Source organism: Erinaceus europaeus, chromosome 13, assembly GCF_950295315.1.
Source record: "Erinaceus europaeus chromosome 13, mEriEur2.1, whole genome shotgun sequence".
Classification (NCBI taxonomy): Eukaryota; Metazoa; Chordata; class Mammalia; order Eulipotyphla; family Erinaceidae; genus Erinaceus; species Erinaceus europaeus.
In genome coordinates this window covers 87,390,045-87,409,330 of record NC_080174.1, presented here as the reverse complement: position 1 = coordinate 87,409,330, position 19,286 = coordinate 87,390,045, and the positions used below count along the sequence as shown (strand labels likewise).

Sequence of the window (19,286 nt, the reverse complement as noted above, 5' to 3'; positions counted from 1 at the left end):
TCAGAGAGGAATGCCAGAGAATGTAAGGAGGACATGGAGAGAAAGGAAATAAAAGCAGAAAGTGAGAACAGGCTGACTTGTCATGTGTGTGAAGCAGGTTTATAACTCCCCCGGCATGCTGAAGATAGCTTCAGTGTTATGGCTGGTCGGTCAGTTGGTTGATCTGTCAATCTTAGTTTCCCCTCCTCCTCCTCTTCCTCCTCCTCCTGCTCCTCCTCCTCCTCCTCCTCCCCCTCCTCCTCCTCCTTCTCCTCCTCCTCCTCCTCCTCCTCTGTCTTAAAAAAAAAGTGGCTGGGGGAAGGCAAAAGCATAGACATTTCTATCTCTCTTTCTCTCTAAAAGATTGTATTTATTCATGAAAAAGATAGGAGAAGAGAGTGAAAGAATCAGACATCACTGGTACATGTGCTGCTGGGGATCGAACTTGGGACCTCCTGCTTGAGAGTCCAGTGCTTTATCCACTGCACCACCTCTCGGACCACTCCATCTCCTTTTTGATAAAGGGATATACAGAGAAACCAATCAGAGAGCAAGTTCAAGTAAGGGTCTGTTAGCCAAGAGCTCCTGTCAGTACCCACCAATGTTTCAAATCATCTTTTGTTGTGAGCATCAGGAGATGATCCTTAGAGCTGCATTCAGTATTAGGGATCCAAAGGAGTGACAGAGACATGCAGCTTGCTCTCCTGGAGTTTATATCCTGCTCTGGAAGGCACAATATCCAAGCCCTGCCTCCGGAAAGACAGGGCTTGGAGGGACAGCTGAACAGTTTCAAGTCAAATGTTTTTATGTTTCCAACCATTTTTAACCATTGATCATTTCTGTTGGAATGTGGAGCTATGAGTTCCTTCTTTTAAAAAAATTTTTTTAATTATCTGTATTTATTTTTTGGATAGAGACAAACAGAAATCAAGAGGAATGGGGTGATAGGGAGATATACACCTGAAGACCTGCTTCATTGCTCACAAAGCTTTCCCCCTGCAGGTGGGGACCAGGGGCTTAAACCCTGGCCCTTGCGCATTGTAACATGTGCGCTCAACCCCTTATGGGTTCGTTTTTAAGCTGACTAACCAACACTTCTGTAAAGATTTACATAGTACGTGGTACCTGGGCAGTAGCACAGCGGGTTAAGCGCAGGTGGCTCAAAGCCCAAGGACCAGCACAAGGAGCCCAGTTTGAGCCCCCGGCTCCCCACCTACAAGTGGGGTCGCCTCACAAGTGGTGAAGCAGGTCTGCAGATGTCTATCTTTCTCTCTGTCTTCCCGTTCTCTCTCGATATCTCTCTGTCCTATCCAACTATGATGACAACAAAAACAATAATAACTACAACAACAACAATAAACAACAAGGGCAGCAAAAGGGAAAAATTGGCTTCTAGGAGCAGTGGAATGGTAGTGCAGGCAGCGAGCCCCAGCAATAACCCTGGAAGCAAAAAAGAAGAGGAGGAGGAGAAGGAGGAAGAGGAATAGGGAGAAGGAGAAGGAGAAGGAGAAGGAGAAGGAGAAGGAGAAGAAGATATCCATAGTAAATAAACAGTTTGTGTGAATAGGTACACATACACTTCTATGCACATGTGTATGTGTGCCTCTCCATTGGTGCGTGTTCACTTCTGTATGTTCATAAATAGAAAATTGACTTGGATTACCACCCACTTTATTTATTTATTTATTTACTTACTTATTTGTAATTGCCACCAGGGTTATTGCTGGGGCTCAGTGCCAGCATTATAAATCCACTATTCCCAGTGACCATTTTTTTTCTCCTTTCTAATTTTTATTAGATAGGACAGAGAAAAATTGAGAGAGATAGGGGAGATAGAAAGAGAGAAAGAGGGAGTCAGGCGGTAGCGCAGCAGGTTAAGTGCATGTGGCACGAAGCGCAAGGACTGGCGTAAGGATCCTGGTTCAAGCCCCCAGCTCCCCACCTGCAGGGGTGTCGATTCACAGGCGGTGAAGCAGGTCTGCAGGTGTCTGTCTTTCTCTCCCCCCCTCTGTCTTCCCCTCCTCTCTCCATTTCTCTCTGTCCTATCCAACAACGATGACATCAAGAACAACAATAATAAAACAGCAAGGGCAACAAAAGGGAATAAATAAATCAATACTTAAAAAAAGAAAGAAAAGGGAGAGAGAGAAAGAGAAACACCAGCAGACCACTTGTGAAGCAGAGCCCTTCCCGTGAAGGTGGGAAGCATTTTTTTTTTTATTTATATGTTTATTCCCTTTTGTTGCCCTAGTTGTTTTATTGTTGTAGTTATTGTTGATGTTGTCATTGTTGGATAGAACAGAGAAATGGAGAGAGGAGGGGAAGACAGAGAGGGGGAGAGAAAGACAGACACCTGCAGACCTGCTTCACCGCCTGTGAAGCGACTCCCAAGCAGGTGGGGAGCTGGGGGCTTGAACCGGGATCCTTAGCCGAGCATTTGTTTTTAAAACTCAGAGTCAATAATTGATATACCCAGATGTCTTATATAGCTACAGATAATTCATATATACTCAAATGGCTGTGTGCATCTGTATGTGTTAATGTAATCACACACATACACACAAACTTCTTTGATTAAGCAAAGATTTTTTTCAGACCTCTTTCTTCCAGGACTATTCATAATGCCAGCTGTATTTCTGCTGCCTTTTCATGAAGCTGGGATCTCTCTACCTGTTTTGTGGGTTCCCCTGGATGTGTGTTTTGGCAGAGACCCCTGTAGCTGAGTTGAGTAACACTCCTCTCCACACCCTCACGGGAGCCACAGCACTACCCCGCAGGCGTGAAAACTGTCCAGTTCCCCCTCAGTCATCATCTCATGTAGAAACAAAACTGAGGAGCGGCCTGGGAAACTGGACCGGTCTGGATTATGGTTTGCAGTTGGGCATTCCATTCTCTCATCTATACATGTCTTGCCAGGTGGTTTTCAGAGAAAAAGAAAGGAGATTCCTGGCTGGATGAGGATGGCAAAAGCAAGCAAGAGACAGTCAAGTGGCTCCTTTTCATTGCACAGGCACACTTCTGTCTGACACACATTCTGCCGCAAGTCATGGCAGCAACCCTGTCTTGGTAGCTGGGCTATTGTGTAGAATCAGCTTTTAAAAAAAAAATTAAGGTATTTATTTATTTATTCCCTTTTGTTGCCCTTGTTTTATTGTTGTAGTTATTATTGATGTCATTGTTGTTGGATAGGACAGAGAGAAATGGAGAGAGGAGGGGAAGACAGAGAGGTGGAGAGAGAGACAGACACCTGCAGACCTGCTTCACCACCTGTGACTCCCTTGCAGGTGGGGAGCCGGGGGCTCAAACCGGGATCCTTATGCCGGTCCTTGTGCTTCGTGCCACGTGGGTTTAACCTGCTGCGCTACTGCCCGACTCTCTAGAATCAGCTTTAACTCTAGAGGCTTCTTCTTTTTTACTTACTTATTATTGAATAGAGACAGAAGTTGAGAAGGGTGGGGGAGATAGAGGGGAAAAAAGACAGAGAGACAGCTGCAGCCCTGCTCCACCACTCATGAAGCTCTCTCCCTGCAGGTGGGGACCAGGGGTGTGAACCTGGGTCCTTGTGCACTGTAGTGTGTGTGCTTAACCAGGTGCGCCACAACCTGGTCCTGATTCTAGAGGTTTCTAACAGTTCCAGCTACTGTTTTCCTGCAAAGGGGAGGCGGCTGAGCCTTTGCCCCTAACCCTAGTTCGGAGCACACCAGCGCTGGAGTATGGCCCTGAGCCTGGCCATGTGGAGTAGGGGAAGGAAGGACCCGGGTGGGGCCTGTGACAGACAAGCCTTGCATGGTGCTTTACTGAGCACTTCATAAATACCAGGTGCTTTGCTGTCATTTCTATTCTGTAGACAAGAAAGTCATTATTTTATTTTATTTTATTTTATTTTTTGCCTCCAGGGTTATTTTATTGCTGAGGCTCGGTGCCTGCACTAGGAATCCATTGCTCCTGGAGGCCATTTTTTTCCCCATTTTGTTGACTTTGTTGTCACCCTTGTTGTTGTCATTATTATTGTTGTTGTCATTGCTGTTGTTGGATAGGACAGAGAGAAACTGAGAGAGGAGGGGGAGACAGAGGGGGAGAGAAAGACAGACACCTGCAGACCTGCTTCGCCACCTGTGAAGCGACTCCCCTGCAGGTGGGGGCCAGGAGCTCGAACCAGGATCCTTGTGCTGGTCCTTGCGCTTTGCACCACGTGTGCTTAGCCTTCTGACTCCCAGAAATAATTTTTAACCCCCCTCCGTCACCCTCTATTTTGTTAAGGGCACAAATATAGAAGAGAGTTAACAGCAAATTTGCATGGACATCATTTAGCTCTGTGTTTTTCTTTCCCAGGTGAACCTGGGATTTCTTTCTAAAGAGCCCTGAGATTAGTATATTGTTTATTTTAGTTTGGCTTTAAAAGTGACTAAGAGGTGGCTGGATGGTGCTGCACCGGGTTAAACACACATGATATGAAGCGCAAGGATTCGTGCAAGGATCCCGGTTCGAGCCCCCCGCTCCCCACCTGCAGGGGAGTCGCTTCACACGCGGTGAAGCAGGTCTGCAGGTGTCTTTCTCTTCTCCACTCTTGTCTTCCCCATCTCTCTCAATTTCTTTCTGTCCTATCCAACAACAACAAAAATGGGGAAAGATGGTCACCAGGAGCAGTGGATTCATAGTGCAGGCACCAGCGATAACCCTGGAGGCCAAAAAAGGAAGGGAAGGGAAGGGAAGGGAAGGGAAGGGAAGGGAAGGGAAGGGAAGGGAAGGGAAGGGAAGGGAAGGGAAGGGAAGGGAAGGGAAGGGAAGGGAAGGGAAGGGAAGGGAAGGGAAGGGAAGGGAAGCGAAGGGAAGGGAAGGGAAGGGAAGGGAAGGGAAGGGAAGGGAAGGGAAGGGAAGGGAAGGGAAGGGAAGGGAAGGAAAAAAGTGATTAGGAGAGAGGTTGGTGAAGGACTAAAATAAATTCCAGAAAAGAGAAAGAAGTGAGGTATGTTAGGGAAGGACCATAAGCTTTAGAAGTAGGTACAGGTGGTTTTGAATCTGGACTCCAACATACTGTGCAGGATTTCAAGAAACAATTGTGGTCTCCTGGAAGACCATCGCTTCAGGATAACAGGCAGTTATGATGACTGTTATGTGACTCTTAGTATCGAATAATATTTTTTTCTATTTTATTTTATTTTATTTGTTATTTTTATTTATTGGATAGAGACAACCAGAAATCAAGAGGGAAGAGGATGATAGGGGGAAAGACAGACACCTGTAGCCCTTCTTCACCATTCATGAAGCTTTCCCCATGCAGGTGGGGACCAGGGGTTTGAACCCGGGTCCTTGTGCACTGCAGTATGTGCACTTAATCAGGTGTGCCACCACCCAGTCCCCGAATAATATTTTTTAAAAAATATTTATTTCTTCCCTTTTGTTGTCCTTGTTGTTTTATTGTTGTTGTTATTGATGTGGTTGTTGTTAGGTAGGACAGAGAGAAGTAGAGAGAGGAGGGGAAGACAGAGAGGGGGAGAGAAAGACAGACACCTGCAGACCTGCTTCACCGCCTGTGAAGCGACTCCCCTGCAGGTGGGGAGCCGGGGGCTCGAACCCGGATCCTTACACAGGTCCTTGGGCTTCGCACCATGTGCGCTTAACCTGCTGCGCTATCATCTGACTCACTACTTTTTATTTTTAAACAATAAACATAATAACACTTTTTTTTTAGTTTAGTTTTGAGCTGTCTTTGTGTACGTTGGCTTACTTATTGATTGATTGATTTGTTTATTTATTGTGTGTGACTGGGACCTTGAACCTGCACAGTGTCTCTCCTCTTGGCCACATCTTCATTTCCAGGTAGACAGAGCAAACCCTTCATCTGATGCCCCAGCACCCCTCCTGTGGGGCTTGCACCTGCACAGGACAAGGCATGCTCTCTACCCAGTGAGCTATCTCTCCAGCCCATCTGGCTTATCTTTTTTTTTCTTGATGTGGTTGTTGTTGGGCAGGACAGAGAGAAATGGAGAGAGGAAGGGAAGACAGAGAGGGGAGAGAAAGACAGACACCTGCAGACCTGCTTCACCGCCTGTGAAGCGACTCCCCTGCAGGTGGGGAGCCGGGGGTTTGAACCAGGACCCTACGCTTGTCCTTGCACTTTGTGCCACCTGCGCTTAACCCGCTGCGCTACCGCCCGACTCCCAGTATCGAATAATATTAAATAAACATATTTGGAAGACTTCTGCTCTCCCCCTTTCTGCTCTGTGAAACAACCTTAGCATAATCTTAGCAGTTTTTCTTCTTCTTCTTCTCCTTCTCCTCCTCCTTCCCCTCCTTCTCCTCTTCCTTTCTTCTTCTTCTTCTTCTTCTTCTTCTTCTTCTTCTTCTTCTTCTTCTTCTTCTTCTTCTTCTTCTTCTTCTTCTTCTTCTTCTTCTTCTTCAGGGTTATCGCTGGGGCTCTGTGCCTGCGAATCCACTGCTCCTGGAGGCCATTTATTGCCCTTGTTGTTGTTATTGCTGTTGTTGTTGTTGTTGTTTTTGTTGGATAGGACAGAGAGAAATGGAGAGAGGAGGATAAGACAGAGAGGGGGAGAGAAAGACAGACACCTGCAGACCTGCTTCATTGCCTGTGAGGTGACTCCCCTGCAGGTGGGGAGCTGGGGGCTCAAACTGGGATCCTTATGCTGGTCCTTGCACTTTGAGTCATTTGTGCTTAACCCACTGTGCTATCGCCCAGACCCCCTTTTCTCCTTTTTTTTTACCAAAGTAGTCACAGAAATACCAAGAACTGTCACTAAAGTGCAGCCTGTCTTAGGAAGCCGACCTCCTCCTTATCTTATTCTAGTGCAAACTCTCTGGGTCCCCAGTATGTGTTCCAGGAAGTTAGAAACACTCCATGTCTGTGACATCACAGCTATGAGTCTATTACTAGTCTTCTCAGATGAAGCATGATGCCAGAAATAGTCTGAATTTGCAGTGGTTATAAACAGACCATCATCAGATTGTTTTTAGCTGAGATGAACTTTCCCATAACTAGGGAAAGAATTCTAATATGAAAGGGAGAATTCTTGCCTTTTGCTTTATCATTTCTCTTCCCACAAATAAGAAGGATTTGGGGAGAGGGTGGGGAGAGAGGAGGATGGGATTGTCTTAGGCCAAAAAGACTTTCAGCTGTTTTGTGTACTGAGCAGCAGAGCTGAAAGAACAGGTGGTGGATGGAGCTTGACTTTGGAAGAATCCATGGAATTTGAATTTGCAGACAAACTGGTGGTGGGATTCCTACTCCTACAGTTATTGCCTCACTGCTATATCCATTCCCTATGGGAGAAAGTTGGCCTTCAAGACACTATAAAACCAGCTGTGGGAGTCTGGCAGTAGCGCAGCGGGTTAAGCGCAGGTGGCGCAAAACAAAACACAAGGACTGGCATAAGGATCCCGGTTTGAGCCCCCGGCTCCCCACCTGCAGGTAGGTCGCTTCACAAGCGGTGAAGTAGGCCTGCGGGTATCTTGTCTTTCTCTCCTCCTGTCTTCCCCTCCGTTCTCCATTTCTCTCTGTCTTATCCAACAACTACGATATCAATAATAACTACAACAATAACAAAAAAACAACAAGGGCAACAAAAGGGAATAAAATAAATATATTTTTTTAAAGTTGTCTTCAAAAAAAAAAAAAAGCAGTTGTGAGTATGGCTTCTACTATCCAGGGTCTCACTAGTGGAATCTTCATCCTCGCTCTCTCCTGAGAGAAATCAGTTGCCTCATTGAACCTCAATGTCTGCACAACTCAAAAAGAAATTAACAGGGCCCCCTAGTCCCCTAACTGGACATACGGTAAATGTTGATGTCTCATTTCCCTTTAATGTCAGTGCGCTTAGGTTGTTCACTGACAGTTTATCCAAATCATTGTACGTTGAACAATCCGTCCAAATTGCTGTATGCATCCAAGATGATGACTTTATTGTATACATATCTAAGTTTATAACATAAACTGAACATAGATGGACAGACTCACTCAATGGCTAATGAAAAAAGGTTGAGTATTTCCAAAATCAGCCTAGCCTGAAGATTGAGAGAACCTGGTTCCAGAAGCCTTCTTGCTCAGGTTTGAATCCAACATCAATATTTAGTGTCTTCAACACTGGACAAGTTACTGAAATCTCTCCATGTGCCTCCATGTCTTCCTCAGTGGATTTTGGAATGAAGAAAATAATTAGTCAAAGCACTGGTGTGAGGGACTGAGACAGTCATGCTTGAAAGTGCTTAGAGCAATGCCAGGCTCCTGATCTGGCATTCTGGTATAGTCCTCCACTAAGACGGACAAAGAATTCAAGTAGTTTTAGCTATTTCTTCAAGTGCTCTGTAGGGATCTTACACAGTTACTAGGACTTGTTAATTGAAAATCCGAAGCTTAAAGAATCAGCATCTTCATTCATTCAAACCCCAACTAGAATTCCACTGTCCTCCTCTTATCTGTTTGTAAGTATTCAGTGAGAGGAATTTCTTAGGTAAACTCTTGGAAGTGTTAATGGTATTAACAGAGGTCCACGGGGTGGCCTGGGCTCTCTTTGAAATTATGGCTACTGACACAGACATGCAGATTCTGAACCTGGCTTTAAAGGTGTGGTGATTAGTCAGATATGCAAATCCAAGAAATTTGAGGCTTATGCTTGAGCTGAGAAGGCTAAAAGTCACAGCAGGAAGAATTCCAGTTAGTGACCTGGGAAGACTAAACTGAAAAGACTCCTTCATTGTTCTGGTTCAGCATGGCTCCAGGTAGTCTCCAGGATAAAGCCACTAGCCTTTCTTTGCACCCTATTGGCCTGTGCTCTGGCCTGAGAACAGATGAAGCTTCATGCCTGAGCCTGGACCAATTCCCTAGTGAAATGGATTAGATCCTTGTCAGGACATGCCATTGTAGTAGAGGGTTACAGGCCAGCATTTTAAAATAAGCGTGAACCAGGAGAGAGGTCACATGGCGAAACACACACTTTACCACCCACGAGCCCCTAGAACCACGTAGGGGTCCCAGGCCACACGCCAGTGCAAGCTTCATGAACAGTGTAGCAGTACTGCAGCGTCCCTCTTCTCAGTCTCTTTCTGAAATTAAAAGACTAAGAATCCAGTGGGACCGGTAAAATCATCCCCAGATAATCATAATAATAGCTGATTCACCTGCAAAGCCAATGAGACATGGGTCTTCAATGAACTAGTGATACTATGTGGTAGGCAGGAGGACACCAGTCACAGTGCTTGTTGGGCCAGAGTCTAGGGTATCCCTTGGGGTTTGGCGGTTATTGGACTCACTGATGCCCAGTGATTCTTAACCTATGACAACAGAATATTAATGAAAAGAGTGGAGCTAACTTGGATGTTGTAAGTTCTGGAATGGAATGCAGTTGAAAGCAAGGCTTCGTTAATTCAGTGATATATGCTAGGAAAACTTCCAATCCCAGAAATAGAAATTGTTTGTACACAATGTAAACGCTAAAAAAAGCACCAAGCTTAACTCATAGTCTTTCACTAGAAAAGCTCTCTTTCCACAAATGCATGCGCACAGGCACACAGAGCCGAACTGGAAACCAGTGGATTCCAGTGTTTTCCTATCTTCCTCTTGCCAGTTCTGCATTTCCTTTGTCTTGTGACAAGGAGCAAACTTTAAGGACTTAACCTTCAAGAAAAGGTTTTAACACCATTTTAGCAGAGGACCCTCAATATCGGTTGATAATGAATTCAAAAGTCACAGGAGCAGCTGAAAGTTATTATTTTTTTTCCAGGAAGAAAACCTTGAATTGTTCCCAAACATACTTTACAATGTAAAGCATCCTGACCGGTCTTGAGTCTTGCCTTCTTCCACATACCATGAACATTTTAACTAGTGTTTTGTTTTGCTTTGCTTTGCTTTGCTTTGCTTTGCTTTGCTTTGCTTTGCTTTGTTAAGGGTTATCACTGGGGCTCAGTACCAGCACATGAATCTGCTGCTGCTTCTAGCGGCCGTTTTTTCCATTTTATCGGATAGGACAGAGAGAAATTGCGAGAGGAGAGGGGGGAGATAGAGAGGGAAAGAGAGGTAGACACCTGCAGATCTGTCTCACCACTTGTGAAGAGACCCTCCCCCCCCCCCCCGCAGGTGAAGAACCAGGGGCTCAATCTGGAATCCTCACGTGGATCCTTGTGCTTAGTACTATGTGCACTTAACCTGGTGAAACACTACCCCCCCTCCCCTTAATTGTTCACAGCAAGTGTGTAAGTGTGTGTGCCTGCCTCCCTCATCAGCTGGGAGCTGTGTTGTGCTGACCCAGAGCTCAGTACTGGTCTTGAAGTCAGACCTCCCTTCCTCGCCTGGTTCGTGCCTATGCTGGGTGTCTGCACCCCCACCTCCTGTGTCCCCCACCTCCCATGTCCCCCACCTCCCGTGTCCCCCACCTCCTGTGTCCCCCAACCCCCATTTTTTCTCACTGCAGACCTGAGCACCCCAGAGGGCTGAGAGGATGAAACATGATCACATATAAAGCATCAAAAATAGCATCCAACACAAAGAATGCTCTTGTTAAATGCTCATAATTACGACAAATAGTTTGTACAGTGAAGTGACTCATCTGTGATTAATCTCTCCTCTCTGGGAGACAGAAAGGCTGATAAATTCCTGCTAAACCTGAGCAAAAAAAGGTTGGGAAGGTCCCTGGTTTTAGCTGCTCTGCCCGGTGGTTTTCTATATAATATAACAGAGGGCTGGCACTAGGTAGGTTGCCAGTTGGGTGAATCCATCATTTTCCTCTCTGAACACATCTAGTGCAAAAACAAACAAACAAACAAAAACCAAACCAAACCAAACCCTGTTTCAGGCGACCTGGGTGTCCACAGTGGGGAAGAACTCCAACTCACCACCACTATCACTCACGTGGATGGACCCACCGAGATTTACAAGTTGACTCGCAAGGAGGCCCAGGAATAGAAGGAGATGCAGCACCCGGCTGGGATTGTCCCCCCCACACCCCAGCCCCTCTAACTAGAAGGGGGAGCACGCCAGAAAGAGTTCACTGTGCAAACAGATTCTCCTGTCTCTTAGCTGTGGTCTTTTGGACTGGCACGTGGACGTTTGTCAGGTTGCTCTCAGAGGAAGATTTCTTCAGCTACTAATGTGTTGTGTATGATAACAAAACTTCTGGTATGACACATGTTCTGTGACTGTTGTTAGTGACCTAGAAACATCTGTAGCAGCTGGTTAGTGAACCTCATGTGTTGGGGGTGTATTCGTTTGGGGATGGTTGGGGCCAGCTGGGCTCTCTTTGGAGTGGAGCTGTTTGATTCACTTTCCTGTTTTAGATGCTAGGGTAGATTTTTATTTTATAAATGTTCTTTGCAGTCCAAGAAAGTCTGGTGTCATAGTCTTCTCACTTTAGTCCAGGATCACTTTTTTTTCCCTATTTATATTGCCAAGTAGCCTACTGAATTAATATTTAACTTGCCAGTAGATAGGCATTCCTATTTTTTATGACATAGTATGAGGTGTTTCTATTTTTTATGGGATATTGAATCACGGAATCTCATGAGAAGATCTATCAAGACCAGAGCCACTTCAGCTTTGAAACCAAATCTGTGTATCCAAAACTAACCAGTCTGTTGAATGTGGGTTAAGAAAAAATTCTTGCTATATGCCTCCAGTAGGTTGTATTGTATTAAATGACCTTTGGGTCTGAAAAGCTTTTTTAAACTTGCTTAAAATGTGTTTTCTTTTGATAAGATGTTTCAGACAGCCTCCCAAGTTGATCTGATCATTCAAATAAACCTTTATGAATACACATCTATGCACACATATGCACACATGGTTCTCCTGGCCTGCAGGTACAAACATGCATATTCTACAAACATGTGGATTCCATGGACTGGGGGGAGTGACTACGGAAAATTGAAATATTTCACCATTGGATCAAAATGTCTCAGGACATTTTCTGCTGACTACTTCTGGAATTAGGATGATGTTTTCTGCATGGTTATCCCCTCTGTGGATTGTGATTTCCAACTAGAATAGAGGAGGTGGGGTTATGACACAGAAGCAGACTGTCTGCCTTCTCTCCTTGTTCCCAAATAGACTGGGTCACTGTATCTTAATTCAGGCATTGGGGATACAGTGTGGTATAGCAGAGGGGCAGAATGCTGGATCTGATATTAGAGGCACAGTTTCCCGCCAAAGACCTGTGACTAGTGTGATCTTGATGAAGCCACCTGACCTCTCTCTCACTTACAAACCAGCCCTCATAAACCTTGAATACCTCACAGTTGCAGGGCACATGAAATGAGTCAGTGCCTATGAAGATGCTTTTCTGAACTCTAGAACCTTATAAATGTGTTCTCTCCAGAGTCTTAGAAACAATTTTGTGGGCGGGGGTAGATAGTATAATACAAAAAGTCTCTCGTGCCTGAGGCTCCAAAGTCCCAAATTCAATCCTTCCTCACCCCACAACACTATAAACCAGAGCTGAGCAGTTCTCTTGTAAAAAGAAAGACAGACAGAGAGAGAGAGAGAGAGGAAGGAAGGAAGGAAGGAATTCCAAAAGCAATTTTGGGAGTATCTTGCTTCTCAGAGAATGCTGCTTGGAATGTGGGAACATTAGAACCATTTTTGTCTCCACTTGGGACTCCCATCTCTTTGTTCCATGATTTTGGCTGAAAGCATGGTAACTAGTAACAGGAAATACTCGGGCATTGTACTTTCCCAATCTGGTAAATATTTGAGGGTGTGTCAACTAGTGCACAAATGATCATTTTTCTGATCAGCCAGTGTGAGAATTCAACATAGCTCTGACCTCATCACCTGGGAGGGAAAATTAACTTTTAAACACAGATATGACCTCTAGTCCCTGGCAGTCCAGGGAGAGTTTCTCCTATGGAGAAGAGAAAAAACAAAATGATAGGTCTTAAAAAATGAGATTTCTGGGGCTGCTGGTGGTGCACCTGGCTGACAGCACATATTACAACATGCAAGGACCTGGGTTCAATCCCCCAGCCCCCACATGCAAGAGGAAAGCTTTGCAAGTGGTGAAGCAGTGCTGCAGGTGTCTCTCTCCCTCTCTTCCCCCCTTCACTCTCAATTTATGGCTGTCTCTATCTAATTAACAAATAAAAAGAATTTTTAATGTGTAAGATTTTACTAGCACCAAAGGACAAAGACGCCAGAAGTACAAAATTAAAAAATCGGGATTCGGGCAGTAGTGCAACAGGTCAAGCACAGGTGGCGCAAAGCACAAGGACCAGAGTAAGGATCACGGTTCAAGCCCCTGGCTCCCTACCTGCAGGGGAGTCGCTTCACAGGTGGTGAAGCAGGTCTGCAGGTGTCTATCTTTCTCTCCCCCTCTCTGTCTTCCCCTCCTCTCTCCATTTCTCTCTGTCCTATCCAACAACAATGACAGCAATAATAACTACAACAATGAAACATCAAGGGCAAATAAAGGGAATAAATAAATTAAATATTTTTTTAAAAATCATAGGTAAAGTAAAGAACAAAGTCTATTTTGATAAGACTATTCATCAGGCCTAGAAGACACATAGACACGAAATAACAGAGATGAGTCCCCCATACCTGGTGTACCTGCAAGCTGGAATAAGGAGCTCTGGGGATGGGGAGTAGTGGTGATGCTCTAAGAACAATAGTAAGAGACTTGGGCAGGATGATTGTATGACCAGAATCACCACTGCAACTTGGAGAGACTGAATAAGCCCCCAGAGGAGATAAGACCCAGAATCGAGAGCAAAAGTAGAGCAGAGGAGTTGGTTGATTCGGAGATTCACACTACCAGAGGAGGAGTGTTCTAAACACAGGCTTCAAGGAAAAGCAAGAACAAAGTCACCGTCCCTGGATGATGGGTGGGGAGCAGCTTGACAAAACGTATTTCTGGGGGAGTGTCAGTAGATCAATTACTGAAAGATCTTTGAAGAACAGATGCCAGTACTCTAGCAAGCTTAAACAGTAGACCCTGCTGGAGGTTTCTTGAGTATCATGGACTATATTGGAGCGTAGAATGAACCGGAGAGGTTGGGAAATGGGAAGAGACCTCAGAACCAGGAAGTCACACACTTCCCCCCCCACCCAGGTCAGTACCATCCCCCAATTCATCCAAGTCTGGCCTATCCCGTTTTTACATGTAGGGTTTCCCTGTGGAGGGAGGCCTGTTTCAGTCTTTTCTCCTGATACCAGGAGGTTTGTCCAGCCACTCCCTGAACTGTTGTCGAGTGTCTGCAAGTTCCGGTGGACCTATATGTAGCTGCTTTTGATTGTCTATCGGACCCTTCAGTACCAAGACCAGACTTTCCGTCACGACTGTACCCCCTCTGTTCTGAATAGAAGTCCCGTCCTACTAATTGCTGTTCTTGTCCATGTCGATTCTCCAGCACCTCCTGCAGACCCTCAGGACCACTATGGCTATTCTAGGTGCTCGCTGTTTACAGACATGACATTCTGGCTGCAGTCTTATTCTAGCTGGAATGGATGAGCGACAACTAGAATTTGACACCCTAAGAACATGGCATTAGATTGCCTTTTTTTTATTTAAGGACAATAACCACATTTTATTATGTTGGCTTCCGTGACCAGCTAACCATTAGAATTTTTTTTTTTTTGCCTCTAAGGTTATTGCCAGGGCTCGGTGCCTGCACCACAAATCCACTGCTCCCAGAGACCATTTTTTCCCCTTTTGTTTTATCATTGTTCTGGTTATTATTATTGTTGTTGTTGCTGTCATTGGACAGGACAGAGAGAAATGGAGAGAGGAGGGGAAGACAGAGAGGGGAGAGAAAGACAGACACCTGCAGATCTGCTTCACTACCCGTGAAGCGACCCCCCTGCAGGTGGGGAGCTGAGGCACGAACTGGGATCCTTCAGCTGGTGCTTGTGCTTTGCGCCACATGTGCTTAATCCGCTGCACTATCACCCGACTCCCACCATTAGAATTTTAAAAATCAGCACCACTAATGCTTTTGTTTTCAGCAATAGTTTTTAACTGAATTGTAGGACTTTACACATAACCCTGTCATGGAGGTTTTTTGTTTGTTTGTTATTCCCCCATGCAGTTTCAATAGTTAAATCACATTCTTGCCTTCTAAAAGAGGTACAGTTTGAAATATAACTTTTTTTTAATTTTTAGTTTTTATTATCTTTACTTATTGGATAGAGAGCCAGAAAATGACAGAAAATGAGAGGGAAGGGGGTGATAGAGAGGGAAAAAGACAGAGAGACACCTGCAGCCCTGCTTCACCACTCACAAAGCTTCTCCCCTGCAGGTAGAGGCCAGGGGCTTCAACTCAGATCCTCGCACATTGTAAAGTGTGCTCAATCAGGTACAACACCACCCGGCCGGCCGCTTTATTTATTTATTTATTTATCTATTTTTGAATAGAGACAGAAATTGAGAGGGGAGGGGGAGATAAAAAGGGAGAGAGACAGACACCAGCAGCACTGCTTCACCACTTGTGAAGGTTTCCCCCTGCAGGTGGGGACCAGGGGTTTGAACCTGGGTCCTTGTGCCCTGTAATGCGAGGGCTTAACCAGGTGCATCACCACCTGGCCCCAAAGTTACATTCTTTCCAACTGCAAAGTTGGTTGGTTTCAAATGCTGGAAAATTGGAAGGGGGAGGTGAGAAGGGAGAAATGCTGTAGGATTTATGACTATGTTTTCACCCAAGACAAAAAAAAATCTCCCTCTCCCCCATCACTCACACACACACACACACACACACACACACACACACACCATTGATGCTAAACTCCTTTTCCATGTGTAATGTCTGTAATCAATAATTCATATATTTTCCCTTTGCCACCTGGTAGTGGTCAAGGTCAGAGAACTGAAGTTACAAAGTTTAGTAAGAAGAGCTCAGTCTCTGAACCTCGCTATCTGTTAAGTTACATGTTTGTAGCAGAAGAGTCAAGGATTTTGTTTGGAGCTGCAATTCTCAAAACCAAATAACCTTTTCGGGTGATGTTATTCCTGCCTTGGGGAAAAAAAAAAAAAAAAGTCTGCCTGTTCTCCAACTCGACTCAAGGTGTGTGTGTGCTCTCTTCTGGCCCAAGGGAGAATAACAGCTGCCTGGCAACATCTCAAGATAGAAGTCAGACCTTGAAACTTAGTAATTGTGAATGTTTTTTGGTGCATTCTGGCTCTGTATCTAGCTGTGCTCGGAAGCCCTAAAAGTAGCTACCGCCTCCTTCTTTTGGGGGCGAGGTGGCCTAAGTCTTTCCCATTTCTACTAATCCTGAGGCCCCACAGAGCCCTACTCCTTGCTTCTCAGAAGCTCTGGCTCCCCCTTTGCACATCATGGTCAGGATGGTCTTCAAGCCCAGTTAGGCTGGTCGTCTCTTGAGGGGCACTGAGAGACCAGATGTGACCCACAGAGAAGAGCTGTCACACTCTGCTAAACCAATGTGCCTCCGCAGTCCCTACAGAGAAGCTTTGCCTGGCTCAGTTGTGGGACTCCCCCAAACTGAGAATCCACACTGTTAAGATTCTTCCTGGGATGGGTGGTGGTGCACTTGGTTGAAGACATACCATATGCAAGGACCCAGGTTCGAGCCCCACCTGCAGGAGGGGAGGCTCCTCCAGCAGTGAAACAGGTCTGCAGGTGTCTTTCTCTCTATCTCCCTCCCCCTCTTAATTTTTCTCTGTCCTATCAAAGAGAGAGAGAGAGAGAGAAAGAAAAGAAGAAAGGAGGAGGAGAAGGAAAAGAAGGAGAAAGAAGAAGAAGAAGAAATGGCCACTGGGAACTGTGTATTCTTTATGCCAGGCACCAAGCTCCAGAAATAGCCCTGGTGGGGAAAAATGTAATAAATAAATAAATGAGAAAGAAAAATAAAAAGAGAGAGGAGGTTGGTGGTAGCACAGCGGGTTAAGCACACACGGAGCAAAGTGCAAGGACCAGCGTAAGGATCCCGGTTTGAGCCCCTGGCTCCCCACCTGCAGGGTTGTCGATTCACAGGCGAAGCAGGTCTGCAGGTGTCTGTCTTTCTCTCCTTGTCTCTGTCTTCCCCTCCTCTCTCCATTTCTCTCTGTCCTATCCAACAACAGAACAACATCAACAACAACAATAATAACCACAACAAGGCTACGACAACAAGGGCAACAAAGGGGGGGGGGGAATGGCCTCCAGGAGCAGTGGATTCATGGTGCAGGCACTGAGCCCCAGCAATAACCCTGGAGGCAGAGAGACAGAGAGAGAGAGAAAGGAGGAGGAGGAGGAAGAGGAGGAGGAGGAAGAGGAGGAGGAGGAGGAGGAGACAGTGATGCACATTACAGTGCACAAGGACCCACATTCAAGACCCTGGTCCCTACCTGCAGGGGGAGAGTTTCACAATTGGTGAATCAGGACTGCAGGTGTATCTCTGTTTGGCTCTCTCTCTCTCTCTCTCTCTCTCTCACCACCCCCTGCCCCCACCATCCTCTCAACTTTTGTCTGTCTATCCAATAATAAAATAAATAAATAAAAATATATTTTTTAAAAAGACTCTTCCTTGGTCACCAGATCCACAAAGGAAGTAATGCCTGGGCGGGCAGGAGTTTTTTCCTGGGTTTTCACTGCCCACCTGCGGTAGTTCCTGGGCAACTGTGGAAAGTGACCCAGTAAGTGAAAAAGGGAATTAAGACTGAGAAGTGGTGACAGGGTAAGAGAGATAGCATAATGGTTGTGGCAAAAGACTTCCATGCCTGAAACTCTGAAGTGCTAGGTTCAATCCTCAGCACCACTATAAACCAGAGCTAAACTCTGGTATCTCCTTCTCCCACAATACATCAATTAATTAATATTTAGCGGATGGGGATAGTATAATGATTATGAAAAATGGCTCTCATGCCTGAGACTCCAAGGTCCCAGGCTGAATTCCCTGCACCACCTTTAGCCAAAGCTGAGTAGTACTCTGGGGGGGAGGAACAGTCTAGAAAGAAAAAGAGAAAAAATATCTTTGAAGATTATTTGTTTACTTATTGTTGGATAGAGACAGAGAGAAACTGAGATAGGAGATAGAGAGGGAGAGAGACAGAGACACCTGCAGTCCTGCTTCACCACTTGCGAAGCTCTCCCCCTGCAGGTAGGAACCAGGGACTTGAAACCAGGTCCTTGTGCACTGTAATGTGTGCACTTAACCAGGTGCGCCACTGTCTGGCCCCCAGAAAGAAAATATTTTTAATAATAATAATAATAATAACAGGGACTGGGCAATAGAGCACTGGATTAAGTGCGCATAGCGCAAAGCACAAGGATCCAGGTTCGATCCCCTGGCTCCCCACCTGCAGGGAGGTCGCTTCACAAGTAGTGAAGCAGGTCTGCAGATGTCTCTCCCCTCTCTGTCTTCCCCTCCTCTCTCAATTTCTCTGTCCTATCCAATAAAATGAAAAAAAAAATGGCCACCAGGAGCAGTAGATTTGTAGTGCAGACACCGAGTTCCAGTGACAACCCTGGAGGCAAAATCAATAAGAGAGAAGAAGTGACCTCGTCACTGGATAAGCCACCTCCCCTGATAGGGGTCGTCAGACTGTCAGCTGCTAGGACGTCAGCTGGATCAATGTGGGGACAGCACCACTTGTACCTGATCCCCAAAGCATGTGAACCTTTGGGAAACATACAGAAAAGAGAAACCAACAACAACAACAAAATGACAAACATGTAGACTATTTAAAAATCACAGGCAGGGGACTATTACGTAGTTATATGCATATGTCAGTGATCGCACTGTAAAGCGCTAACCCCCTCAACAAAGACAAAGTAAATAAAGGAAGAGGAGGAAGGACCATAGAAACACTGGGCAAAGACATTAAAATACAGATGGACAATTATAGGAATAGTGCTCAGCCCATATCTGTGATTTTGGGAGAACAACTGCAGTTTCCAAGGGAGGGAATGGGGACACAGAACTCTGGGGGTGGGAAAGGTGAGGAATTACACTTCTGTTATCGTATGACTTGGTACGTCAATATTAAATCAATCACTAATAAAAAGAAAACAAAACCACAGCCTCTAAGAGAAATAAGTTAAAATGTCGAAGTGTGTCTTGACAGAAGTTTTTTTAATACATACGTGTACATATGTACCAGTTCCTCTGCATGTATCATGCACAATACTGAAAAAAAAAAAAAAAAAAAAATATATATATATATATATATATATATATATATATATATATGTAGCATCATTCTCCATAGAAAGTGTCTGCAGGGAGTCAGGCAGTAGCGCAGCGGGTTAAAGCACAGTTGGCACGAAGCGCAATAACCGGCTTAAGGATCCTGGTTCAAGCCCCTGGCTCCCCACCTGCAGGGGGGTCGCTTCACAAGCGGTGAAGCAGGTCTGCAGGTGTCTGTCTTTCTCTC

At 45.4% G+C, this 19,286-nt stretch overlaps 1 protein-coding gene across 3 annotated transcripts in view; it reads left to right on the top strand.

Annotated features, from left to right (window-relative positions):
- WLS (Wnt ligand secretion mediator) overlaps positions 1 to 19,286 on the top strand; it is a 168,970-nt gene that overhangs the window by 128,665 nt on the left and 21,019 nt on the right. The window contains exon 12 of one of the 3 annotated variants that reach the window (XM_060206394.1): positions 10,782 to 11,650. The exons of 1 other annotated variant lie outside the window; for it this stretch is intronic. In XM_060206394.1, coding sequence (XP_060062377.1) covers positions 10,782 to 10,891 — 110 coding nt within the window. In that variant the 3' untranslated portion in view covers positions 10,892 to 11,650. Of the gene's footprint in view, positions 1 to 5,167; positions 5,291 to 10,781; positions 11,651 to 19,286 lie in introns of those variants that run through there. One more of the 3 variants, XM_060206395.1, reaches the window with a different exon arrangement.